Raw genomic sequence first — 27,258 nt, forward strand, 5'->3', positions numbered from 1 at the left:
CCAGCTATTTATTACCAAAGGGTCAGAATCTCATCTTAAATAATTACACTACATAAAATGGTCATGAAACTGCAGGTCAATCATTTATTCCTTTTAACACCCAAATGGCATTGATTCTTGCTGCGTTGTAAGAGTCCCATACATTCACAGACGCAAATCTCCTCCACTCACCACAGTGTAGTCCCCACTTGGCAAGGAATAGAAGGAGAAGGAGCCATCTTCTTTGGAGACCACAAAGCACAAATACACCAGACTCTCGTCTTGGGGCTGGAAGCCGGGCACTGGTGAGATGTTGCAGCCCAGGACATCCTGTGCCAAGGAGGGGGGGAGGGAGGGTGAAAATGACTTCCTTTTCCACTTATGTGCTCTGATCATCAGCAAATGGCCATGCTATTGGAAAATTTTTCTACGTTTTATGTCACGAGATACGTATTTCTGAAATCCAGGGCATAGTACTGGAGATAAAAGGAACACGGACTTTTTTACACTCAAGGTGAGAAGTTAAAAATTGGCACAGTCTCCTTGGAAAAAAATGACATGGCTGTCTTCATCTATGACGGGTCACCACTCTCAACAAGAAAATGGAGCGCAGGGAGTCGAAGTGGCCGGCCCACACAGCCAGCAAGAGGCAGGGTGGGGACTGGTCTGCCCCTGGGTCGGACTGATTTCAGGGCCTGTGCACTTTCTGACATAGTTCACTCCTATCAAAGCCACTCAACTTCTCGGGAGTCAACCGAGAAACACAGTGTTCTTAAACGTTGAAACAATACACCCACCTTGAGCTACATTTTCAGCAGTGTGTTCTTGGTCTGTAAGCCCGCAGCCCCGCCCACAAGTTTGTCTGTTCTCCACTTTTCTTTACTTACCTCTTTGGATACTACAGATGAGAAGAGAAGGAACTTCACCCCTTTCATGGGCTCCCCGTCACTGCGGACTGACCCAGACACATTGTAGCCGGCTACGATGAGGGGGCTGGCGGCGTGGGCGTTGGAATTGGTCACCCGCACGGTGGTGCTCGCCTATGGAAGAGGGGAGTTTGACTTCCCAAGCAACAGCCCCTCAGGATGTTCAACAACAGGAAGAAGTGCTTCAGCTAAAACAGTAACAGGGGGCACCTGGGCGGCCCAGCCAGTTAAGCCTCAGGACTCCTGGTTTCGGCTCAGGTCATCATCTCACAGTTCGTGAGTCTGAGCCCCGCATCAGGCTCTGTGCTGACAGCACGGAGCCTGGTTGGGATTCTCTGTCTCCCTCTCTCTCTGCCCCTTCCCTACTTGCTCTCTATCTCTCTACTGCGCTCAAAAGAATGATTTCCTTGGCATGGTAACACTTTACTTTTTCACATTTTTCCACCTTCCAAAATGTCCACCTCTGTTATCACTCCTGCTACCATGCTGTTCTATCTGCTCCAATTTTTTTAAATGAGCATGCTTTACTTTTTTTTCCATATTTAATGGTGCAGATGCATGCATTTTTAAAGCTGTCTGCCAAAGCACAGTTTACACGGAGAAAACACACATGCTCAAGGTGTACAGCACAGTGATTTTTCACAAACTGAACACACCCTGTGACTAGCACCCACCAACAGAATGGAACCAGCACCCAGAAGCCTCCTCACGCTCATTTCCAAGGCACTGCCCCCCAAGGGCACTCATTATCCTGATGTTTAGCAGCATGCCCTACTTTGAAACACAATTTTATATTAATAAACTCAAATTCCTTTATGCATACAATTAACAATGTAAGCCTTAAAATTTATCCTAATCAGAATGTATACGCCATGAGTTGTTTTTTTTTTTTTTTAAGTCATTGGTTTTAAACAAAACCTTTTTAAAACCCTGAAAACTGGCAGGCGTGAACAGTATACAGAGAAGTCTAGGTGTGAAACACTACTATCTGTTATACATGCATAAAACCTTTTCAATAAAAACAGAAATAATGATTCTGATGGTTCTTTCGCAAGAATGAGACACAGTCTCGGGGCACATGGGTGGCTCAGTTGGCTAAGCGTCCAACTTCGGCTCAGGTCATGATCTGACGGTTCATGGCTTCGAGCCCCAAGTCAGGCTCTGTGAGGACAGCTCAGAGCCTGGATCTTGCTTCAGATTCTGTGTCTCCCTCTCTCTCTCTGCCCCTCCCCCACTCAGGCTCTGTCTGTCTCTCAAAAATAAATAAATGTTAAAGAAAAAAGAATTAAAAAAAAAAATGAGACACAGTCTCAAAACTAGTATAAAAGTTAACATGATGAAATGTCCTTTAGATCTTTCTTCAATTTGTTTTTCCACAGATTACAAAAGCTCACCTTGTCTGTTTCTTCCTTTTTTTGATCTTTTACTACGAACGATTTCCATCAAACAAAAAGATATGAAGACTACCCTAAAGAACACCTATATATACACTCTAACCAGCCGAAGAAATAAAAGCAGAAACAAAATTCAGGACCCTTGCGTATCTCCAAACCCCTACCTGCCTCCCTCTATGGATGTCAATGTCACCATGGACTTGGTGTCTGCCATTCCCAAGCACAGCTTCATGCTTTGTCTACATAGGAAGTACCCTGAATGTTTGTCATGACTATCTAAACAATACTGTGTTTCCTTACCTTCAGCTACTTGCCGTTTTCCCTCAACTTTATGGTTTTTTTTTTACTTTATGGTTTTTTTTTTTAACGTTTATTTTTGAGAGAGAGAGAGAGAAAGAGAGAGCGAGCAGGGGAGGGGCAGAGAGAGAGGGAGACACAGAATCCAAAGCAGGCTCCAGGCTCTCAGCTGTTAGCACAGAGCCCAACGCGGGGCTCGAACTCACAGACCGCGAGATCATGACCTGAGCTGAAGTCAGATGCTTAACAAACTGAGCCACCCAGGAGCCCCAAACTTTATGTTTCTAAATGTACTCCTATTGATCTACGTAGCTCTGGTTCATTCATTTTTGCCGTCCAACAGAATTCTACTGTGTGATGAAACCACTCTCCACCTAAAGGACATCAAGGTTGCTTACGATATTTTGCTATTACAAGCAAAATTGCAATAAACATTCTTTTATATTCTCCTTGGGCACACGTACAACAGGTTTCTAAAATGTTAAGTGTATTTATAGATTGCTGTTTCAGGCTGGAAAAAGAACAACAAATAAATCTAATCGGGTCCTTCTGGTGTTGATTCAGCTTAAAATAGCTACAGTTAATAACAGACCTATTTCACAGAAGGAAGGCAATATTGTCACCTAAAACCAAAAGCAACATAAGCAACATCTGCTACACTGAGTTTTATCTTATAAATACCACCAAACCAATCAGTAGCACTGTCATTTTTCATCTACTTTCAGAAAAACCATAAACCCATTTCATACTTTGAACTGAAATCTGTACGTTTGTCCCCAAACCAGAACACTGCTGGCACAGCTATCAACATAAATGAAACACTCACCTCCTTCAATGCCCAGGTTGGATGAGTTGCAAGAATTTCATAATCTCCAGGAAGAACTTTAAAAAATGCAAACCTAAGACATACAAAGAGCCAATAAACTTTCTTTCAAAACAACCCAAGTATACTAATTTATGACTAGTATTGGAAGCACTAGAAAATAATGTTCAAATAATTATCACAAACTAGCCATTAGCTGGTTAAATGAGCATAAGCAAAATTCAATCCTTCACTGTACAAATCACATCAGGGAGCACTTATTGAGTACTCCCTGTATATAAAAACAGGTGTCTGTGGGCTGACAGGAAGGAGGTTTTAGGTTTCTCCTAAACCCCAAGGATTTCTGACCTGAGAACCAGTCACTGTGGCTTAGCCAGGGATCAGTCACAGAACTTGCAAGTGCATTTTGACAGAGGCGTTAGGCATGAATAGGCATAGAGAAGGGAAGGGGTGCCAAAGGAACAGAAGTGGAAAGGGAGGAGTCCTGTGTAAAGAAGAGAGAACAGATCCGACAGGCTGAGGCCATCGCTAACACAGGATGATGCTGATGACACTGGTAGGGCAAATGACAGCAAGCTTTGAATCCTGTGCCGGAGAGTTTAGACGTGTTAGCAGAAACAAACAGAGTAAAAGGCGTTCCGGGCTCTTGCACAAACTACTGTGATGAAATCAGATGCTGACAAAGACCAGTTAGGTAGCTGTAGACAAACCAGCCCCAGAGTGACAGGAGATGAGGCTGGGAAGGCCACCAGCAGGATTCTGATATATTTGACCCTTTCAAAGTGCAAAGCCCAGACGACGAGAGGGCTAACTCTAGTGAAATGGACGATCACAAATCCACCTAATTTCTTCTCCTGTGGTGGTATTTTGCTACTTTGCTACAGGAACATGGAAATGACTACTGGATTTTGCAATTAGTGAGATTTAACCTCTACTTCTGCAGGGTAAGATCACTGTTTTAGATAAGTGCAGAGGAATGAGATTCAACAAGTTCAGGTCACTTTTCCCAGAGAGATCAAAAGCAAACTACTACTAGTCTACAGAAAATGGAAGCCCCGCGTCCCCCAGCAGGCTTCAATCAAGTAGAAGTAAACGTTATCCCCAGACTGAAAAATAATTTCGACAACCCTCATTTAGAAACTGGATAGCTTACCAACAGACTCATTATCAACTTCTAATTTGCAGTTAAGTTGGTTTTGTATACTGAAGGAGTAATGATTTGAATGCTTTCAAAATTATCAGTTGGAACTATTCTGAATTAATCTTGGCACATCTGTTAACACTTACAACTTGATGACATAGATCCATTAAATAAATGGCTTTAAATCTGACTCAACAAGGTTAATTTAAATAGTTGTCGCTTCGAACTACAAAATAATTTTCATGTAATAGTGATGAAATGATTTTTTAAAAATCATAATAGAGAAAATCTATATGGCGCTAACACGATTAAGCATGTATTCCACACCAGGCAGTTTGAAATAAAAATATTAATTTAATCTTCCTAATAACCTTGGGAGGTGGGCTCCACCACCACCGTCACTTATAAATGAGAAAACTAAGGCCCAAAGGCATTAAGTAACTTGTCTGGGACCAAACCCAGTAAGTGGGAGAACAAGGACCCAAACCCAGGTTTTCAGGCTCCAGAGCCAGCCCCAGCTGATAAATGAAGGCCTACTACGTGCCAGGCACTGCTGGAGGGACTGTAGAGACCTTAACTCATCTCCTCAGTGCTGGAGGAGAGAAGTCAGATGACTTCTTTCACAGACAAAGGGTTTGAACTTGCCTGAAGAGTCCAAACCAGGATTTAAACCCAGGACTCCCTATACCTGAAGCTCCTCCAGCCCCAGTAACAGCACCCCCTCTCCGTGAGGCAGGATGACACGGGCACAACTCACTTTCCACCAGGCTGGGTGACAGTGGACTGGATCTTCGCTTCGGTCCCCGTGTTTCTCAGAGACACCTGAACTCCTGCAGGGCCCAGGGGCTGCCCTTTGCTGAGAACCTGGGGAGGAGAAGGAGGTCAGGACTGAAGCCAGGTGCAAAGCTCTCTCCACTTAGAAGAACTGCCCGGCCCATTCATGTCCCCCCTCATGGAGCTTATATCCTTCCTGGGGTCAAGACTCCTTTACAAAGATGAGACAGATCACGGAGACCCTTCCCAAGGAGAGCTGAGGGGCTGAGAGAGGGAGTAGTAACAGGGAAATAATACTTTGTTTCACTGACTCTAAGACACCATCAGCCAAAGAGACACCATTATTCTACAATCTCTACAGAGAAAGAAAACAATATCCATGATCCTCCTCCCCAGCAAGAAATTCACACATGAAACCAGGACCCCCTCGCCTCATCCAAGGGTGAGCGCCTCACTCTCGGTGTAAAGGTAAAGGAGAAATGAACCCGCCAGGAAGAAAAGGACAGCAAAGAAATCTGCACGTGTCAACCCTGGTGCCGGATGGAGGGAGAAAAAAAAACTCCCCTGAGAATCTGAGCTCGAAGCTGCCATTGGCACAGGTTAGCACTCTAAATTCACACGACCAGGGGGGCCCAGAAAACTCTCAGAGAATCCAGTTTCCTGAGACAGCCCCTGGCGAGGGGCCAAAGCAAACGCAAATCCTGTCTGGAAGAGGCCAGCTTGGGTTTCCCTCAGTGAGGACAAGATGCCACCCGGTCGGGGGCCTCCGTTCTTCCTGTCCTCACCCCTACGAAAGGCCAGCCCTAGCAGTTATTCGCCAGCAGCCTTTACAGGGGAATGGCCTGGCATTCCCTCGCAAGCGCCCTTGTGGAAGAATGATAGGGAACCTAGATCTGACCCTGAAAAACACCCACTACCTTGTACATGAAATTCCACCCTCCTGAAGCTTACCTATGGGTCCCGTGTGGGCTTACTCGCCCCATTTAAAGAAGGTTAAGAGAAGACGCAGTATATAATACAGAGCAACCATTAAAAAGAACAATCTTCCAGAGCCAAACCTTTCCATTCACAGAGAACCCCGTGAACACAAAGTTGATGTCCCCGCCCTTTGTGCAGATGTCGCTGACGCCGTCCACGTAGAGCTCCACGTTTGTTGGCTCTGAGAAGTGAAGGTGGGAGGGGAGGGAACAAACAGGATACGAGACACAAGAGCAAGTTTAGTGCTGAGGTAAGGTGAATGTGCCCGGGCAAAACACCTCTTACCAGTTAACTTTCATTTATTTTTGAGCACTTACTACGCGCGCAGGGTTAAAACTCCAAAGGTACCAGGAGGTATGAGGAAGGTCTCCCCCCGACCTCTTCCCCGGACACCCAGGTTCCCACCCCAGAGTGAAACAGTGTGTGCAGGATGATGCTTTGATGACAGTCTTTCGGCTGAGCCGTATGTCAGAGCCTCAGTGACAATTCAGGACGCACCAAATCGTTTCAGTTCCAGGATGCTTACCACGGACCAGACACGGAGCTAAGTGCGTGTGTTCCTCACAACTACGTGAGCAGGGGGGTAAAAACGCCTCCAACTGATTATTCAACTGACACAAGGAAAGGTTAAAGGACCCCTCACAGAGCTTGTGAGTGACAGAGCCCCAATTCAACCTGCAAAAGCCTGCCTCCAAACTGTCCCCTGACCAAGTGCGTGAGTGCAGCCACCGCAATACGGGACGGGGAGCCCCAATGCCCATGGGAACCAAGCAGGGAGACAGGCCGCATGGGCCTATGCTGAATGGAAAAGGGGAAGCCACTACTCACTTTGTACCAAATGCCAACTTTCTCACAAAAAAACGGAAACCTGGATTTTTATATGCTATCTCCAGAATTTTCAGTATTAGCAACTAATTGATTTTGTCTAAAAAAACTGAAGAGGTCATCATAACAAGGGTTCAAGCTTTTAAAAGGTTAGGAAGAGGGGCGCCTGGGTGGCTCAGTCGGTAAGTGTCCAACTTCAGCTCAGGTCATGATCTTGCGGTCTGTGAGTTCAAGCCCTGCGTCGGGCTCTGTGCTGATGGCATGGGGCCTGCTTGGGATTCTGTCTCCCTCTCTCTCTGCCCCTCCCCCGCACACGTTCTCTCTTTCAAAATAAATAAACTTAAAAAAAAATAAAAGGTTAGGAAGAATGTAGAATGATAAGTAGAGAAAAAAATGGGAAAATCAGGAGAATTTTGGGTAAAGAATTACACACACGCACACACACACAGAAGATGCCAGTAAAAAATGCACAAAAGACTTAAACAGACACCTCACAAAAGAGGCTGTCAACATGGCCAATAAACACATATAAAAAGCATTTATCTCATTGACCGTGGAGCAAACATGAAATACCACCACATTACCACCAGCATGGCTAAAATGAATAAGAGTGACCATACCAAGTGCTGGGGAGACGACGGGGCACCTGGAACCCTTGCTCACTGCTGGTAGAGCAGAATTTGCCAAACCTGCTTGGATATTTGACAAGATCTACTACAGCTGCACATGTAAACGCACTGTCACCCAGCAAGTTCCCTTCTGGGGTATACCCAACAGAAATGCAAACATGCTAAAACGTGTACCAAAAGATATGAACAAGGACGTTCGCAGGAACACTATACTTTAGTGGCCAAAGTCAGCAGCCCATATGTCTGTCCACAGAAGGGGGTGAATCACCTTCTATTCACATGGTAATCAAATGAGTGAACAAAAGCTACAGGTAATACAGATGAACTTCTTTACCAATGTCAAGAGGAAGAAAGCAGTTGGCAGGAGGGGAGGGGACTCAAACAAAACACTCCCACAGGGTGCTGAATCTGTAGCCTCTGCTTTAGTCCTATGCTGGGTTTCCTCCACCTCCGGCTTTCTGGAAGGCACAGGTCAGGTCCCCCCCCAGCTATGAACTGGAAAAGAACTTTCCTCACAGAGCCACACTAGCTCTTGGCCATGTGAGCTGCACTTTACCCTTTGTGATGGCAGGGACTAAATTCTTCCTCCTCTAACTCAGGAGCAAGATGGCCTGAAGCAACCAGCACCCCAGCCCCCCCCTTCCCAAGCTACAGAACAGGGATAAACACACATCCACTCTTGGAAGCCACGACAAAGCAGAGCCCTCTCTTCTTATCTCAACCCCGTTCCGTTCCACATCTCCAGCTCTGATACAAGGCAGACACATCAGGAAAGTTTTGAGCTTCTGTCTCTATGTGTGCAGAATGCTTTTAAGTATTTATTCCCTACTAATTATGTGCCAGCCTTTCTCAGCACGTACACACACTAGCCCGTTAAATCTCCAAGACAGGCCATGAGGCAGCTACAACCCCTCCCCTGACCCCCTAGCGAGAAGACACCAACCCAGGGGGAAGTAACTGATCCAAGGTTGTCACAGAGCCAGTAAAGCCCAAGGATGCCAGATCTTGTGATCTTTTTTTTTTTTTTTAATGTTTTTATTTATTTTTGAGAGACCACAAGCGAGGAAGGGGCAGAGAGAAAGGGACAGAGGATCTGAAGCGGGCTCTGCGCTGACAGCCTGACAGCAGAGAGCCTGATACGGGGCCTGAACTCACAAACTGAGATCATGACCTGAGGTGAAGTCAGACGTTCAACTGACTGAGCCACCAAGGTGCCCCTCTTGTGATCTCTTAAGAGAAGTAGATCTGGATTTTCACGTGAAATCTCACGATGTTGAATATTTCAATCAAGTCACTAAAAATGCCCCAGGGGGCTAAGAAAGAAGAGATCCTAGGACAGGAAAAGAAGTCCCCACTCCTGACCTCTAGAAGTCATTCTGCTGCCACTTAATGAATGAAACTACAAAAGCAGAGCTTCCTGAGGCAGATTCAAGAAAGGACGCCTATTTTAAGAGAAATGACAGAAAACCTTAAGGTAGGTCCAAGATAAATCCAATTTACTCTAATGTAACAAGCAGGTGGGGGGCGCCTGGATGGCTCAGTCAGTTAAACTTCTGACTTTGGTTTAGGTCATGATCTCGTGGTTCACGGGTTCGAGCCTTGCTTCGGGCTCTGTGCTGACAGCTCGTAGCCTGGAGTCTGCTTCAGATTCTGTGTGTCCCTCCTTCTCTTCCCCTCCCCCGCTCATACTCTGTCTCTCAAAAGTATATAAAAAAGTGTATATATATAGTAGCAAACAGGAAAAAGCCCTGTTCCACACTAGAAATGTATCCTTAATATTTTAACAGTGTACGCACTCCAACAATTTAAATTAATATTCAGCACACAATCTAATCCTTTACAGAGTATGTCTGGCTATTCAGTTAACTTACCAAAACTCCACCCTAGGGGAGGCTCGATCTTCAGAATGAAATCTCCCTGAAAGAGGGGGAAGAAAAGGTAGAGGAATGAAACCAATGACCTTTCAATTAGTTTAATTTATTTCAGGGCTACCATTTAATCTAGCATTTTCACACCTGCAATGAAATTCCAAGTACAGGGGCGCCTGGGTGGCTCAGGCAGTTAAGCGTCCAACTCTTGATCTCAGCTCAGGTCAGATCTCACGGTCCATGGGTTTGAGCCCCACATCAGGCTCTGTGCTTACAGCATGGAGCCTGCTCGGAATTCTCTCTCTCTCCCTCTGCCCCTACCCCACTCGCGCGCTCTCTCTCTCTCTCTCAAAATAAATAAATAAACTTAAAAAAAAAAAAGAAAAAGAAATCCAAATATATATTGTGTCCTTCTAAGTCGCTGTGGGCTGTCTGGTTCCCTTCGGATGTGGTGGGCTGAAGCTGGCTGCCCAGAAGTCCCCATCCAACCAATCACGAGACACCACGTTAACGCCCATGGGAGAGTTCTAAAGGCGTTATGCTCAGCCACTCACTGTCTTCTGATGCCAAACATGCGACTAATGGAGTCTCCTATTAACCCTGCCTACGTCCAAGGTTGCCAGGGTCATTGTGTATCTTTAGGAACAAAAGTCATTTCTTAAAACGAGATGTTACTCACACACCTTGTTTTCTTGAGAATGATACGAATAGTTAAAAACAAAACAAACAAAAAATGATTTTAAGACCAACCTATAGAAGTCAGCCTTACATACTGTGGTGAAAGATGTAATTTCAAGAATAGTGTTGTGTTATAATATTTTAAATTGGGAAAAGCCTCTACGCCTATCAATAGAGACACGGTTACATAAATTGACAGTTTTGATTTGATTCTGATGTGCTATGCGGCCATTAAAAACAAATCAGTAGACCTGTACACGCTGATGTTGAAAGTGTACCAAGATGTTACCATAGGGGAAAAAAATCAAAAACTGCAGAATAATTCGTGTTGTTTAGTTCCATCCGATATAAAAAAACAAAGCCAAAGCTATGTGTACACACTGACTATTTTTTGCAACTTCCTGTGAACCTAAGTTTCTAAATAAAACGTTGAAATGGGAAGGGTAACGAGGGTGGGGTGTAAGTAGGTGTGGATACGCGTCTATGCACACACGCACATATGTGGGCATCTTTAGAATTATAAAAAATTTTTTTTCTTAATGTTTATTTACTTTTGAGAGTGAGAGAGAGAGAGAGAGAGAGAGAGAGAGAGAGAGAGCGCGAGCACAGTGGGGAGAGGCGGAGAGAGAGGGAGACACAGAACTGGAAACAGGCTCCAGGCTCTGAGCTGTCAGCACAGAGCTTGATGTGATGCTTGAACCCACGAAGTCTAAGATCATGACCTGAGCTGAAGTCAGACACGTAACTGACTGAGCCACCCAGGCGCCCCTTTATAATTATAATACAGAGAAAGCTGTCTCTTGGGATACACATCAAAACTATTACCAGTGGTCATCACTACAGAGGGATGAGAAATCGGGGGGCAAATGGATAAATTTACTTCAAATACTTCTAAAGACCTTATTTTGTTGTTTCCCACAAAGCTCACAAATTCGAGTATCACTTGCACAGTTTTTTTTAAACAATATTTTAAGCTGTTTGCAAATAAAGAGTTCTATTAAATCAGGGTTTCTGGATGTCGGCACTGCTGACGTTTGGTCTGTCCTGTGCAGCAGGTTCAGCTTCATTTCTGGCCTCTGCTCACTAGATAAAGACGCCCTCCCCCAATACCAGACAGGTGTCACAACCAAAAATGTCTCTAGACATCGGCAGATGTCCCTGCAGACACTGAGAACCACTGTTCGGTTTGTACTCAATCAACCCACTTTATAAATTGTCTCCCTCAAAATTTGGCCAGGACTGTAGATTCCACTTATAATTTACAAAAGAGACAAGCATTTGCTCATGTGCCAAATAAAGCCTGCTCTGGTTAGGGCGGTCCTGGAGGCCACACCACTTCCGATCATAAACGACTACAGTAGTCTCTCTTACCTTATCGTACAAGGGGATCATAAAGTAACCATTATTAGGGGCACAGTCTGTCTGGTATTTCAAAGTCCCGTGCTTGGTATACAACTTTATCTGGAAGGCAAGGAAAGAAGAAAAGTCATAATATCGCCTTTGAGAATTAGCTACATACATTACACCACAATGCATTTGGCCAATATGCATTTGCTGAGGACCTACTATCTGCTGTGATGAACACCAGGCACTAAGGTCAGAGACAAATAAGACAAAGTATCCACGAAATAGTGTAATTAGATATTTTTTAGGTTAGAAACCCTCTAAAGACTACCCTGCAAAGTCCTATTTTTCAATATTTTTCAGTGTATTTTTAGCGGCTGTCTCTATGGATATAAAACAAATTTTCCAATGTGCTATTAATAAGGTGCTTATTAAAATGCAATCCCCAAGCCCCACTTCTGTTTCTAAACTAGAAGGTCTTGGGTGGGGGGACAGGGATCTACATTCATCTCAAATGATTCCCAATATTTGCGAGTTAACACTCATCTAGGAATTTTTAATTTCCTCTTTTATTTTCATTCTTAGGCAAAAATAAATCAAAAGGCACTTAATGTATGTCTTTCCAAGGGATCTCTAAAGTTCTTGTATCCTGGGCATTTCCAAATACAATCTCTTAACCTTTTAAGACACTCAAGCAACATCTGGGTTTTCCACATGCTGTGTGATAGTCATTTAACCTCCTGAGGTCCAGTTTCTTCATAAATACGAAAAGAGCCACTCCCCTTCTTGGTGATTATACAGACTCACATCAATGCATATTAAGCACCTGGCAGACAGCATGGCTCAAAAAAAAAAAAAAAGTGTTCTTATTATTTTACTATATTACTATGTGGTACTACTAACTTCTCTCTGCCTTTACTTTTCTCTTGGAGCCCCAGGAAACTAAGTAGCACAAAGCCTTGTAAGGCAGCTTCTGAACTGGTCTGTGCCCACACACTGGGAGGCAACCCAAGAGGTGGCATGGGCACCCAGCAGAGGCCTAGAACCCTGCCATTGCCAGTGGGTTGACTCATTAAACACCTGACTTAGGATCAAAACTGGCAGAGAAGCGAGAGACAGAGGGGTCTTGAAGGTGATAATTATTTTCTTTAGTTAATACATGGTGCTGGATTCTGCTTCTGTCTCAACACCCTCCTACAAGAACAAAAGCTGGGATTTGGAACAAGGCCAGGGCGACCCAGTGGAGTGTGGAATCTACTTTCTGCCCCTCCCCAAACCCATCTCAGCAACCAGATTTGTAGAATATACTGGTTCATTCCTTCACCACAGCCCTTCAGCTGCCAGCAATGGACTGGCTCAAATGTGCTTTCAGTCAGCCTTTGGGGTCTTAATCCCCCCAAAGTCCCTTCTCTTTGCCAGCTAATAGCCTCTTCCTTTTTTCTCTCTCTCTCCAATCCCCTTCTGCCCCATCACAGTACCCTTCTAAGACAGAGGCCAGCCCTCCCTCAGGTCCCCTCCCATCTATCTGACAAGTGACCTTACTTTTCACAAAAGCTTTCTGGGCCATAATGCCACTGTATTGATAATCATGTAACTGCCTGGGGCTTTACAACTTAATAAAAAAGACTTCAGCTCAAATCTCCAGCATTAATTTCTCTAACTACCCAGAAAGACATTCGGGGCAGCTGCCAACTCTCCATTTTTAAAGGAAAAGGAGTCCCGGGGTGGGGGGATATCGGGAAAGATTAAAAATACATATTCCCAGCCCCAGAGATGCCAACAGAGATCTACCCGGACAGGATCTTTGGGATGGGAATCAGTGCTCTCTAAAAGCATCCCTGGGGGGTTTCGAGGAGTGGATTAGAACTTTTGGGGGCTCTGAGACGTGGGGTACATACCTCTAGGTCCCCAACCCCACTCCGTAGCTGACCCCACGATAGGAACCCCCACCCCAGCGCGACGGGGAGGGCATGGGATGGTGGAGAGCCCGCGGGGGGCGGAGTCTTCAAGGAGGCAAGGACTCCTAGAACGTGGGGCAGGTGGCAACCGCCTGGCGTTTGAGGCGAGGCCACCGCAGCCCAGACAGGTTGAGTAACTGGCTCAGGGTCACACAGCGAGCTCCGGCCCCGGCCGCGGGGCGGGCGCTCACCTCGATGAGCGAGTAGTTGATCTCCACGTCCGACTTGACGAAGCCCCCGCAGCCCACCACGATGTCCTCGGAGGCGCGTGCCGGACCCACGCCACTCAGCAGCAGCACCACAGCGGCGGCCACCACCACTGGCCCCGGCGGCCCCAAACCCCCGCACCCCCGCATGGCCGGGTCTCTGCCGCCCGACCCTTCGCAGGCCTCCAGGTCCCGCCCCTAGCTCCGCGCGCTGCCCGCTGCTTCCTCCTCTGCCCGCCGCTGACAGCCCAGGCCCCGCCCCGGCGCTGCTGCGCGTGCGTGCTGCGGCGCCACGCCCCCTCGCCAGACAGGCTAACTACAGCGCATGCTCAGCAACAAAACTAGCCCATTAGTGCCCTACGGTGGCCTGGAGGACTCAGCGCACCGTCTGTCAGGTGCAGTTGCAAGGTCCCTGATTACAGTCACAAACTCCCAAGTTGAATTATGCTTTGGAATTCAATATCGCTGAAACTGGAACAAGAGACTGTTGATTTAAGTATCCAACTATTCCCCCGAATGTTTTTGGCACATGTATTTCACAGGTGATATATAATCTCAAAAACCCGTTTAGGAATTTGAGTCAGTGCATTTTTCCATTATAAATAATCAGTACTTTTTAAAAAAAGCAATACATAGGCCATTTAAGGTCAGCATTATGTTTTTAAAAAAAGGGTATTTGAAATTTATTTTAATCCCAGTTCTAATAACATTTGTGTAGAAACAAACTTGAGGGTTTTTCTCCCATAAGCAAGAGATGCAAACAGTTAATTTACTTTGAATTGTCTGTGATTTGAAGCATGGTTTGTCAGAAAACAAGTTCAAATCTCAGCACGTTGTGCTTTGCCCCAAGATTATACATATACTATGACAAAAACTGGATTTAACTGCAAGTTACCACATCAAAAGAGACAAAAATTGCTTTTCTGACCTGATATTGGAATTCTTCCATTTTGCCCTAAAAGAGAATCAAGCCCTTTATTTTGATAGTTTTTATATTTTATTTCTAAACAACCAGGTAAGAGAGAAACTTCCCACTAGAATTTATCATTGTGACCAAGACTTAAGCAATATACAACTATGAATCATAGGGAGTTTAGACCATGCAATGGTTAAAACCTTCATGGGTCCTATAATGGAATGATACATCCCCCAAGGATCTCAGTCATGAGCACATCTGATTTCAGTTTCTCACTCTGCACTCTCACTGGAAATACAGTGAAATTCTCAACTATTTGGTTATAGAGAGAATCTAGCTTAATATTTATTTCATTTATTGGGTATTTATAACTACAACTGAAACAGATGCCCTTTCCTCTCCCTAGCATGAGTCCCTGTTTTGTCTTAGCAAATCCGCATGGGGCTGAAAGCCACCAATTAGGAAATGCTGACCCATGGAACCTTCTCACCTTACAGAATGGGAAACTGAGGCTGAGAGGGGGAAAGGGACTAGTTTAGGGCTCTGCATTCAGCCCTGTACTGTTCAGAGGACTGGATTCTGTTCTTGGCTCACCCAACTGATTTCCTCTGTGTTCTTCCTTACTTTCTGACCATTCCCCCAAAATTCCCACCATTCCCCACAAATTCATCTTCACATATACAATAAAATAAACACTAGGACTGTGGCAATGCCTATCAGAGGTGGGGTCACATGGGGTCACAGTAAGAGAGGCCTCCCCCTAATTTCCATCAGCCTCCACCAAGATCACCTCAAATAAACAGACATAATTTATAAATGTGAACAGCAGACCTACCACACTCGGCTTCAAAACTGAGTTTGTTCTCTGTGTCCCTGCTCTTCCAGAAGACCCAGGCTGGAGGACAGCTGAAGGCATACTGACTTGGGCCCCAGGCCAGGGTTGGGAAACCCCAAAAGAAAGGGGAGCCCACACAGTGGAGGCCATGCGAGAAGTGGCATTCAAGAGCTGCAGAAAAGTGACAGGGCGATGTGGAAAATGCATAGAGTCTGACTCCTTCCTCCAAACTGAGTACCTGTGTTTGCCTGTCTGAAAAAGCTGTCTTTTCATTTCTATCTTGAAAAGAATACATGCTCGTGGCAGAAAGAAAGAAAACAGAAAAAGGAAAGGAAAAAGAAAAGAAAAATGAGGATTTCCATGATCACTGCTGGACTGCACATCCATTTTTAAAATCTATGCATACATGTTGCATAAAGGATTTCCCAAAAAGACCTACTGTCTGGGAACACACCTTGCTTTAACACCCAGGAGAGGAAGGCAAAGATTTGACTTCCTTCTCCCCCTTTCCCCAACCTAAGAGTATAGTTTTTTTTTTTCATAAATATTATAGCCTATTTTGTATTATAATCTTGTTTTCATTTAGCATTTAGCAACTATCTTTCCATATTATATTTCTGAAATGGCATAGTAACCTATGGATAACATAACATTACTAACACTAATAATCGCTAACTCGAGCGTTTACTGTGCTCTTGGCACTGTGCTAAACTCTTTATTAGTAATCTTAGTATCTTCCCACCACCCTACAGGCAGACAGTGTCCATCCCACCTGTTGCGGGACTGGAGGGTTTTAGCGGGATGCCACTGCACTTTCCGGGGCTCCAAGATCCCCTCCCCCAATGCCGGCTCGGGCCACCCAGAGTGCCCCCTCCAATCGCCTCGTCTCATCCCTTCCCGCCCCACCCTTGCCGCGCGGCGGGACCTTGCCCCGGGCCTGGCGATCCCGGAGCTGGAATCCCAGCCTAGCCTGTCAGTCTCCGCCCCTTCCAGGACCCGGAGCGCGGCAAAGGAGGCTGTCTCGGGACAGACGGACAGACCGCGGGCGGACAGTCGGACAGGCACGGGAGGCGCGCGATGGCCGCGGCTGCAGAGCCCTGTGTGGGACAGGGAGTAAGTCCCCCCACCCCCACCTGCCCCACTCTCCTTTTCCGGGCTTGGTAGGTCTCTCCGGCAGCTTTCTCCAGGGGGTGATACCGGGGAGGGGAGAGACCACCAAATTCCCAGGCAAACAGCAGGCAAGTGCGGGCCCTTTAACCGAGCCTGACCCTGGAGACCCCAGCACCACTAACGGGGCCTCCCGACCTCCCAGCTGCCTGCAGGCTTTGACCTCTATTTGCATAAAGCTTCAGGACCCCCACCTCTCTGGCCGGCTTCCTCTTTCATCCAGGCTCTTAGCGAAGGACTCTGGCAAAGAGGCTCATGGGATGGGAGCAAGGGTCGCAAACTCCCAGGATTTCAGGGGCCGGGCCGGTAAGGCAATAATAATAGCTGATATTAATTGAGGGCTTACTTTGTGCCCCACATCCTCCTATATGCTTTATTGGTACCAACCCATTTAATTCAATCCTTAGAGGTAGATTCTCTGAACACCACCCCTCTCCTTTGCAACAAAGGAAACTGAGGCACAGGGAAGTTGAAGTTCACAGAGCTGGCCAGTGGCAAAGTGGGGAGCAGTGAAGAAAGATAACCAGTGTGGGAGAGGGAGGGCTGTTAATATAGTAGGAAGAGAACTGAAGAGCCATGTTCTCTGAACTTCCCCTTCAGACTTGTTGTAGCGTTAGAGAAGGCCAGCCAAGAGGCTGAGAGAAGAATCACAGACCCAGGGGCACCTGGGGGGCTCAGTCCATTAAGCATCTGGCTCTTGACTTGGGATCAGGTCATGATTTCATGGTTCATGGGTTCAAGCCCCGGGGCTCAGCTCTGACAGCATGGAGCCTGCTTGGGATTCTCTCTCTCTCCCTCTGTCTCTGCCCCTCCCCTACTCCTGTGCTTGTTCTCTCTCTCTCTCTCTCTCTCTCTCTCTCTCTCTCTCTCTCTCTCTCAATAAATAAACTTTAAAAAAAAGAATCACAGATCAAGACCCTCTGTAGAACAAGCTTTGGGGTCAAACAGGCTTCATGGGAATTAGCTCTGCCACTTTCTGTATGTGTGGGCCTGAAGAAGGCTGTTCCCCTCTCAGTGCCTCAGTTCCCTGGTCTGTGAAATGGGAACAGTAACACCTACCTCTTAAAATATAAGGCTTAAACGACAGTCTGCACCCAGTATTCATCCTGGAACCCAGGTATCCCAGACTCCAGGACCCAGCCACCTTGGTTCAAATCCCAGCACCACCACTTTCCACCTGGGTGACTATCACCCAGGTTATGTCACCTTTCTGGGCCTCAGCTTCCTCATATGCAAAATCGGTAGCATAATTGCCTGTACTTCTTAGGGCTGATATTAGCATTAAAGGAGTTGAGACTTATAAGGTACTCCAGAGAGTGCTGGGCCCATTTTCATGTCAATGTTAGGAGTCCAGATGGTTGCCTTGCCCCCTAATCAGGTGAATCTGGGACTCCTGCATTGTATGATCACAAGGGTCGCCCCGGTGTTCCCTCAGGTCTGGAACTGGACAGAGCCTGAACCCATTGCTGCCCACCTATTGAACGTGTGCTTCCTGAAAACGGCAGGGATCTGGGTACCCCCGATGTACCTCTGGGTCCTTGGCCCCATCTACCTCCTCTACATCCATCGCCACGGCAACAACTACCTCCGGATGTCCCCGCTCTTCAAGGCCAAAATGGTAACCGCTGCCTCTGGGAGGCTGTAACCAGACAATGGTTGGGAGGCGTGGGAAGCTGGCTGGAGCCTTGGCGGAGACCCCAAAGTGGACACTCCTCCTTTCAAGGAGCACTCAGGGTGGGGACGAGACGGGGACCTCTTAGTCAAACAGAGCAATACTCCAGAGAGGCTACAGAGGTAAACTCTGTGGAATCAGATTCCCCCAAACAGATATGGTGACAATGAAAATCCACGCATCTGCAGACACACACATCTGGATGTTCAGATGTTCCTGGCCAGTTTGTGACTACCATACCTTGGAATTACCCACAGGGTGTGAGGTATACTCCTAGGGTACACGAGGTGATTTTAGGGTCACACTTGGGTGAACTTTAAAAAATTTTTTGAACAGTTACGCGTTGATTTTTATGTTTTCCCACTGGCAGTTCTAAACACCGGTTCTTAAAATCATTCTGTATTTATTTTAGTGTGTTACAAAAACACGGGCATTCCAAGTGTGAGCCTTTCTGCTCATCCATCCCGTTCTCCAAACTTCTACAAGAATGTCCTTCCCAGGCATTAAGGAATCTGCTCCTGAAATCATTGTTGCACTATATACTAACTAACTTGGATTAAATTAAAAAAAAAAAAAAAAAAAAAAAAAAAAAAAAAAGAACGTCCTTCCCATACCACCTCGTTAATTTTTGTCCTATTGTCGAACTCTTCCTTAAAGGGCCAGACAGTATATATTTGAGGCTTTGAAGGTCCATGTGGATTCCATGTCACCTACTCTGCCATTGCAGCAGGAAAGCAGCCACAAACAACAGTCAATAAATAAGCATGACTGTGTCTCGATAGCATTTTCTCGAAAGTCACTGAAATTTAAACTTCATGTAATTTTCACACATCACGACATACTATACTTTTTTGAGTTTTGTTCAATGATTGAAAAATGTCAAAAACCATCCTTAGCTCACAGGGGATACAAAAATAGGCAGCGGGTCAAACCCAGGCCGCCAGTAGTACTTGGAGCCCCGCTTTGGACTGTGAGGTGCTTGTAATAGTTCCTGCTCTGCGCCCAGAGGCCTCGTCTTCTCTCCCACCTGTGTCCACCTTCTGCTTTCCTGCTTTCTCTCATTCAGAAGAGAGATCCCCGCATCTTAGAGAAAGGTCTGGAGACATACCAGCCCTGACAGAGCTTCTCCTTGATTTTACAGCAGGGGTCACGGGTGTCTGGGTGGCTCAGTCGGTTAAGCATCCAGTTTCGGCTCAGGTCATGATCTCACTGTTGGTGAGTTCAAGTCCCGCGTCAGGCTGTGTGCTGACAGCTCAGAGCCTGGAGCCTGGTTCCGATTCTGTGTCTCCCTCTCTCTTTGCCTGTCACTCACTCGTGCTCTCTCTGTCAAAAATAAATAAACATTAAAAACTTTTTAAAAATAGTAGAGGTCAAAGGGACTTGAAGAGAGTGTAACTTTTTCATATCCTGCGTGAATGTTGTCCCCTGCGTGAATGTTGTTTCAGGCCGCTTATTTATTTATTTATTTATTTATTTATAACTGTTTGTTTATTTTTATTTTCGAGAGTCACAGAGTGTGAGTGGGGGGAGGGGCAGAGAGAGGGAGACACACACACACACACACACACACACACACACACACACACAGAATCCAAAGCAGCCTCCAGGCTCCAAGCTGTCAGCACAGAGCCCAATGTAGGGCTCGAACTCATGAACCATGAGATCGTGACCTGAGCTGAAGTCGGACAGTTAACCGTCTGAGCCACCCAGGAGCCCCTTTTTTTAAACATTTTTTTGATGTTTATTTATTTGAGAGAGAGACAGACAGACAGCGCATGAGCGGGGGAGGGGCAGAGAGAGAGAAAGACACAGAATTTGAAGCAGGCTCCAGGCTCTGAGCTGTCAGAGCCCGACGCAGGGCTTGAACTCACGAACCATGAGAACATGACCTGAGCTGAAGTTGGACACTTAACCTACTGAGCCACCCAGGTGCCCCCATGGCCCTTCTTCATACCTAAAGCACCTCGCCTGCGTACTCTTGGTGCACCCTGCCCCACCCTCGCATTCTGGAAAATACTGGGTTGGCCTGGGTCCCTGGGGCATATTATTTATAGGACACTTCCAGGTCAAGGTGAATCTGTAGGTAAGGCTCCCCTTCCTGCTTCTTATTCGGCATCTCTCACACTGGCACTGCTAAATTATGATGTTGGGACCTTAGCGGTGCCTCATCCAGAGCCACTGCCCAGTGGGCGTGGGGTCCCTGTCTGGTTTGTCCCCCACCCTTCTTTTTGCCCGCCGGCCTTATCTAGCCAAGCCTGTTTCCCAGGTGCTTGGGCTTGCCCTCATCATCCTGTGCACGTCCAGCGTGTCTGTGGCTCTCTGGAGAATCCAGCGGGGAACACCCCAGGCCCCAGAATTCCTCATTCATCCTACTGTGTGGCTCACCACGACGGTAAGGACAACCCAGGCTTGCTGGGCTTGCTCCTGGCTGAGAGGCTTCTCTTGCCCTGGTGGAGGGTGTGGGGCAGAGCACAGCTCCCTTCCGCCCTCCCTGCCCCTGCCCACCTTAAGGGGCCTGTCCTGACTCTCCTGTCCAGAGCTTCGCCATGTTCCTGGTCCACACGGAGAGGAAGAAAGGGGTCCGGGCATCGGGGCTGCTGTTTGGATACTGGCTGCTCTGCTTTCTCTTGCCAGCGACCAGTGCTGCCCAGCTGGCCTCGCAAGGGGTAAGTGGAAGCCTGGGGAACCGATGTGGCAGTTTCAGGCCGTGGGTTGCCCTGCCTCCGTCCTTCCTCCTCCCCTTTCCACACATGACTTACTGTCTACAGGAACACACACCACGGTTGCTTGAACTCCAGCGACACACAGGCACACTCACTCACACAGGTGTATGCGTCATCCCATATGTTTTTATGGACACTCATTCCCAGGGTCTTACACACTTAGCTCACACACTTCACTTGCACAGCAGACGCACCCCTTTGTGCCCCACCTTTCATGCATCACACAACTACCGTCTGAAGCACACCCACCCCTGCCGCCACCCAGTGTGTCCGCGCCTTCAAGCTCCCACACGATTCAGGCACATGCATCGCCCATTCCCACGCTGCACACCCATGCACACGTCCTCCCTCGCACCACTGGCCACAGGTGCAGTGTTGGTTCACGCTGTCAGGAGCTTCCCCGATGAAATTTGAAAGTGGCCCCATAGGGGCGCGTGGGTGGCTCGGTCGGTTAAGTGTCTGACTTCAGGTCAGGTCATGATCTTGCGGTTTGTGGGTTCGAGCCCCGCGTCGGGCTCTGTGCTGACAGCTCGGAGCCAGGAGCCTGATTTGGATTCTGTGTCTCCCTCTCTCTCTGCCCCTCTCTCACTCGTACTCTCTCAAAAATAATAAACAATCTCTCTCAATAAATAATACAAATTAAAAAAAAATTAGGTCTAATTAGTATTAGGTCTAATACCTGATACTCCAGATGGTAGCTGGCAGAGTTAATAAGCAAGGCGGGGGCGCCTGGGTAGCGCAGTCGGTTAAGCATCCGACTTCAGCCAGGTCACGATCTCGCGGTCTGTGAGTTCGAGCCCCGCGTCAGGCTCTGGGCTGGATGGCTCAGAGCCTGGAGCCTGTTTCCGATTCTGTGTCTCCCTCTCTCTCTGCCCCTCCCCTGTTCATGCTCTGTCTCTCTCTGTCCCAAAAATAAATAAACATTAAAAAAAAATTAAAATAATAAGCAAGGGGACTTACAAGGCTTGTCCCAGGCACCACAGGACGAGTAGATGTCCGCACCTGCCACCAGAATCTTCAAAGTATATAGAGGCTTATGTCCAGACAGTTTCCACAACATGTTACTGTCTCAAGTTTGTGTTCTTGAAAAGGCTCCAAGTGCGAGACACGAGTGAGTGGAATGACCTCCCAAAACATACCTGCGCACACAATGTTTCTGTATGAGCGTGCACATCTCCCCTCGTTCTCACCTACCCTCACCCATGCTCCCCTCTGGACATAATACGCATTGTTGCATATCCATCCATATTTCTTTTTCATTTTATGTAGAGAGAGTGAGCACTGTGCTTTCAGCTCACCCTCAAGACCATGAGATCAGGACCTGAGCCAAAATCAAGAGTCAGATGCTCAACCCACTGAGCTACCCAGGCTTCCCTTCCCCCCACCCACCTCCCTATATTTCGGTTTCCCATCCTGGCCAATAGCAGTTCCGTGTTAAGGGACACATCGGATCTGTTTACCTGCAAAGAGAGAAATAGCCCAGACCTCGGTTCCTCAACCTCAGCATTCTTGACATCATTCTCTTTGGGGCCGGGGGGAGCCGTTCTCGCCTTATCGGATGTTAAACAGCATCCCCGGCCTCCACCCGCTAGATGCCAAGTGCACACCTTCCCTTGATGGTAAAACCCAGAGTGTCTGCCCTTGGGGACAAATTTGCCCCAGTTGAAAAGTGCTTGCGTAGTTTGGATGCTCACCCCAGATCTGGAGACCGCCTGCAAGGGGCTGTAGATCGTTTCTCCAGCCAAATGGTTGCTCCAGTCCTGCTCCCGAAAGGAAAAGGCAGAGACATACCATTCTGTCTTTAAGGACAGATTTTCACAAAGTAATCTTCATAACCAATGGGAAAATTGCACAGGCCATCCACTGATGTGTGCAAAGCTAGGTTCCCCCAGCGGCCAGATGCGGCACAGAAATAATAATATTGTGGCCACGCATTAATATTGTGACCCCGGCCACATGCCAGGCCCTGCAAAAGCCACTTTATGTCATGTCTTCATTGGATTCTTACAAGAATGTGCTATGGCAGATTCTCACAGTCCCGTTTTAAAGATGGGGAAACCAAGGCTAAGAGAAATGAGCGGCCTCCTCAAGGTCACACGGCCGAGGAGCGCAGAGCCCAAGTCCATCTCCCCCGAATTCAGAACAAATGTCCCGATAGAAACAGTGGTAAAAATGGCATTATAGGGGCGCCTGGGTGGCTCAGTCGGTTGAGCGTCCGACTTCGGCTCAGGTCATGATCTCGCGGTCCGTGAGTTCGAGCCCCGCGTCGGGCTCTGTGCTGACAGCTCGGAGCCTGGAGCCTGCTTCGGATTCTGTGTCTCCCTCTTTCTGACCCTCCCTCGTTCATGCTCTGTCTCTCTATGTCTCAAAAATAAATAAACGTGAAAAAATTAAAAAAAAATGGCATTATAGAGAAGGTGAGCCACGATGTAGCTGGGATATCAAATTGTCTAATACCTCAGAAAACAAAAGTAAGAACAAAAGAGTAGAAATCCCGTAGAGGAACTGCCATTTGAAACGAGGGCTCTTGTTTTAAGCCACAAAGACTCAACTCACACTAGCTTAAGGGGGGAAAAAAGTCTGGAGGAATTCATTAGCTCCTACATGGGGGCTCTCCTGGGCATGGTTGGTCTAAGTGTTCAGATGACGCCATCAGATAGATCTCCATCTCCTGTCTTTTGGTTCTAGCCTGTTATTTGTTCAACAGTGGGGTGGCAAGAAGAACCAACAATCGCACTAGACCTAGGCTCCACCCCTGCAGCAACCCCAGTGAAAGATCTCCTGATGGTTCCAGCTCTCACTGGCCCAGTGTGGGTCGTATGTCCATTCCTGACCCCATCACAGTAGCCAGGGGACTGGAACGTACTCACTGGTCAGACCTCAGTCCCCTGCCCACCGCCTGAAATGGAGTCACTTCTGCATAAACCACATACCTGAGCATGGGAAAAGAAATTAAGGGAGTCTGACAGAGGGGCAGCAGATATGAAAGCCATCACGGTGTGGCAGCAAAAGTTCTTGATTTGGATCAGATCATCTGGGTGCCCTTGAGCAAGGTGCTATTGCTTCTGTGAACTTGGTTTCTGCATGAGTAAAATAAAGCAGCTAAACTCCAGCTGGGGTCAGAGTGGGGAGGGACTTGATGAGACAGTGCCCAAAAAGACTCCCGCATAGGCACAGGGTGGAGTAAATGCTCACTAAATCCAAAATCCAGTTCCCTTCTTTTTTATTTAAGTTTATCTATTTATTTTGAGAGAGAGAGAGCATGTGCACACATGCATGCAACCGGGGGAGGGGCAGAGAGAGGAGAGAGAGAAAATCCCAAGCATGCTCTGCACCGTGAGCCTGAGCCCGACGCAAGCCCCATGGGAGGCTGGATCTCACAACGGTGAGATCATGACCTGAGCTGAAACTGAGAGTCCAGTGCTTAATCGACTGAGCCACCCAGGTGCCCCAAACCAGTTTCCCTCTAAAACCAGAAAACACTGGCCATGAGGAAGCAGAATGGGATATTGGGGTGGGGGCTGGAGTAGAGAAGGGCTTTCCTCCGTGGCACAAGGAGAAAGGAAAAGTATCCCCCCTGCTCACATTCCAGGGGCTGTGGTCGACTGTCACCTGCCTAAGGGGAGACACATGCCGCCCCATTTCACGCAGAGTATGGGGGTCGGGTGTTCCTAAATCGGGTCACCAGGCATGCCGGGGGCACTGGCTTTCAAACCCTGTGGCTCTGGCTCCCTGCCTAGGCACTGCTCATAGCTTCAGAAACCTGCTCAGCCGTGAGCATTCCTCCCCTTAGAGACACCCTGCCCAGCCTCTGCTCCCCACAGGCCTCTGGCTGCAGACTTCACCATGCCACACTCGATGGGACTTGTGCTTTCTCGCCCACAGGGCTTCCAGAGTGACCCCTACTACCACCTGTCGACCTACCTGTGCTTGTCTCTGGTGCTGGCACAGTTTGTGCTGTCCTGCCTCGTCGATCAACCCCCCTTCTTCCCTAAAGACCCCCAACAGTCTGTAAGTTGCCATTGTCTCCAACCCAGCACCTCCCTTGTCCCTGTTTCATTTCTGGTCTCAGTTTCCCCGTGGAACAGAAGGGAGCTAAACTAGGACACGAGCCTTTCATAATTTTTTACCCATTCTTTCATTCAGCAAAATGTGTATTGTATATCTGTGCCCTAGGCTGGCCAACTTTTTCTGATCAGAGCAAGACAGAAAGTATTTTAGGCTTTGTGGGCCATATGGTCTCTGCAGCATCGATTCAACTCTGCTGCTGCTGCACAGATAGTATGTCAAAGGAGCATGGCTGTATTCCAGCAAAATTTTACTTGCAGAAACAGGTACTGTGCCAGATCTGGCCCAGGAGCCGTGGTCCAGTCCCTGCGCTGTACCCCAGCTAGGTGCTGAGGATCTATGGCAAACAAGCAGACGTAGTCCCTGTCCTCATGCAGCTAACAGCCAAGTAGAGCAACCAGACATTAATCACATAATTGCACAAGCACGTAGAAAGTTACATTTGGGGCAAGTGCCCTGCAGGAGAAATTCGGGGTCCGTGAGAGTTTAAAACAGGTAGCACTGAACTAGCCTGTGAAATCAGGAAAGAATTCTCTGAGGAAGAGACAGTTGAGCTAAGGTCACCTAAGGAAAAAAAGTGCTCAGTGACATGAGTAATCAAATGAAGACTCTAGAACTTTTTTGTTCTGTGAGAATGAAAGAAAACATTAAAAATTGATAATGAGCTGTGATGGCAAAGATGTGGTGAAATAAGCAGTCTCGTGCTCTAGTGGTAAAAGGTGAAGATGCGTGCAGTTTTTCTGGAGCAGCTGGCAACATCTCAGGACAGATCCCTCTGCACTTCTCACCATATTCACTGACGGATGTTGTCGAGGATGTTATTGTCTGTGTCACACATGCTTCGTGCTTCTAGGAGGTTCTTAGTCTCAGTATTACTAATAGTTGTTCCCCTGGGAAGCTGTTAGTTCTTACCTATTGGTTGCTGTCAGATTTGTGGCACAAATCGCTTTGGGCCTTACCTGCTAGGAAGCACCTAGCCCACAGGTATTCACCTGTAACAAGTAGTCAGGGCATCTCAGTGCGCACTTCCAGTAATACCGAGCTCATGGTCCGTTCATCCGGTCTTCCTGACCTTGGTTCCCTTGCCTTATACTGGCCATGGAATGTGAGACTTGCGTCCTTCACCAACACCATCTCTTGTCTTTACAGAATCCATGCCCAGAGGCTGGAGCTTCCTTCCCTTCCAAGGCCATGTTCTGGTGGGTTTCTGGGTAAGTAGAGTAGCAGGGAAGGGGCCAAGGTGCATTTGCTTTCTTATTCGTCACTACACCTCTTCCCCCCAAGACGTTTCCGGTCAAGCCTACCAAGGTCAGCCAGGCTTTCTTCCTCCCAGCCTCAGTGCTTCTCTGTCCGATGTCAGTGTGTCCAATCTCCACACCCCATTCCCATTCACTCACTGGAGTGAGATCTGGGTTTGAGTCCAGCTTTCCTTCTTAGCTGGCCCGTATCACAAACATTCAGGACCTCAGTTTTCCCCTCTGTAAAAGGGGAACAGCTCTACCTTCATTAAATGTACATTGCTTAGTGCTTGTGCACAGTAGGTGCTCAACAAAACCAAATCTATTCCTTGGCTGCATTTATTCCACCAGCATCTAATATGCACCTGCTATTTGCTAAGCACCGGGAGTAAGGACATAAGAGACCACATCTTTACTCCCCAGAGGCTCCCAGAGGTGGAGAAGACATGTGTTTCTCCAGGCCCAGCACACCAGGCAGTGAGGATGCCCTGTCCCCTCCAGACCACATTGCAGTCAGATCTTGGCAGCCCCTGGATTCGAATCCTGGCCTCGCCACTTCCTGGCTGTGTGACCCTGGGCAAGCTGCTTAACCTCTCTGCATCTCAGTCCCCGCCCCTGAAAAGTGAGGATAATAAGAACATCTACCTAATAGGGGTGTGGGAATTAAATGAAATAAGGCTTCAAAGCACTGAGCACAGGGTCTGGCCCATAATGAGTACTATACAAAGTGGTTGGTGAATACATAAAGACTAGAATGCCCTCGGGGTGAGGAATTGATGGGAAGTGCATACAGTTTGGCCAAACAGCTCTAGAGAGGAC

The 27,258-nt window shown here is 47.4% G+C and overlaps 2 protein-coding genes across 3 annotated transcripts in view; one reads left to right on the top strand and one right to left on the bottom strand.

Annotated features, from left to right (window-relative positions):
• Positions 1–14,057, bottom strand: part of LOC121019469 (nodal modulator 1) — a 56,067-nt gene extending 42,010 nt beyond the window's left edge. The window contains exons 1-8 of one of the 2 annotated variants that reach the window (XM_040458951.1): positions 13,806–14,057; positions 11,684–11,773; positions 9,638–9,683; positions 6,393–6,493; positions 5,318–5,424; positions 3,423–3,495; positions 867–1,019; positions 172–309 (exon numbers count right to left, since the gene is read on the bottom strand). In XM_040458951.1, the coding sequence (XP_040314885.1) occupies positions 172–309; positions 867–1,019; positions 3,423–3,495; positions 5,318–5,424; positions 6,393–6,493; positions 9,638–9,683; positions 11,684–11,773; positions 13,806–13,970 (873 nt within the window). In that variant the 5' untranslated portion in view covers positions 13,971–14,057. The remainder of the gene's footprint in view (positions 1–171; positions 310–866; positions 1,020–3,422; positions 3,496–5,317; positions 5,425–6,392; positions 6,494–9,637; positions 9,684–11,683; positions 11,774–13,805) is intronic. The other variant, XM_040458950.1, reaches the window with a different exon arrangement.
• Positions 14,058–16,513: 2,456 nt separating this feature from the next.
• The window catches only part of ABCC6 (ATP binding cassette subfamily C member 6), a 53,648-nt gene continuing 42,903 nt past the window's right edge, over positions 16,514–27,258 (top strand). The window contains exons 1-6 of the mRNA XM_040458952.1: positions 16,514–16,684; positions 18,174–18,356; positions 20,677–20,802; positions 20,948–21,076; positions 25,019–25,144; positions 26,351–26,412. Coding sequence (XP_040314886.1) covers positions 16,649–16,684; positions 18,174–18,356; positions 20,677–20,802; positions 20,948–21,076; positions 25,019–25,144; positions 26,351–26,412 — 662 coding nt within the window. The 5' untranslated portion in view covers positions 16,514–16,648. The remainder of the gene's footprint in view (positions 16,685–18,173; positions 18,357–20,676; positions 20,803–20,947; positions 21,077–25,018; positions 25,145–26,350; positions 26,413–27,258) is intronic.

Source organism: Herpailurus yagouaroundi, unplaced genomic scaffold, assembly GCF_014898765.1.
Source record: "Herpailurus yagouaroundi ecotype Mexico unplaced genomic scaffold, PumYag 222, whole genome shotgun sequence".
Classification (NCBI taxonomy): Eukaryota; Metazoa; Chordata; class Mammalia; order Carnivora; family Felidae; genus Herpailurus; species Herpailurus yagouaroundi.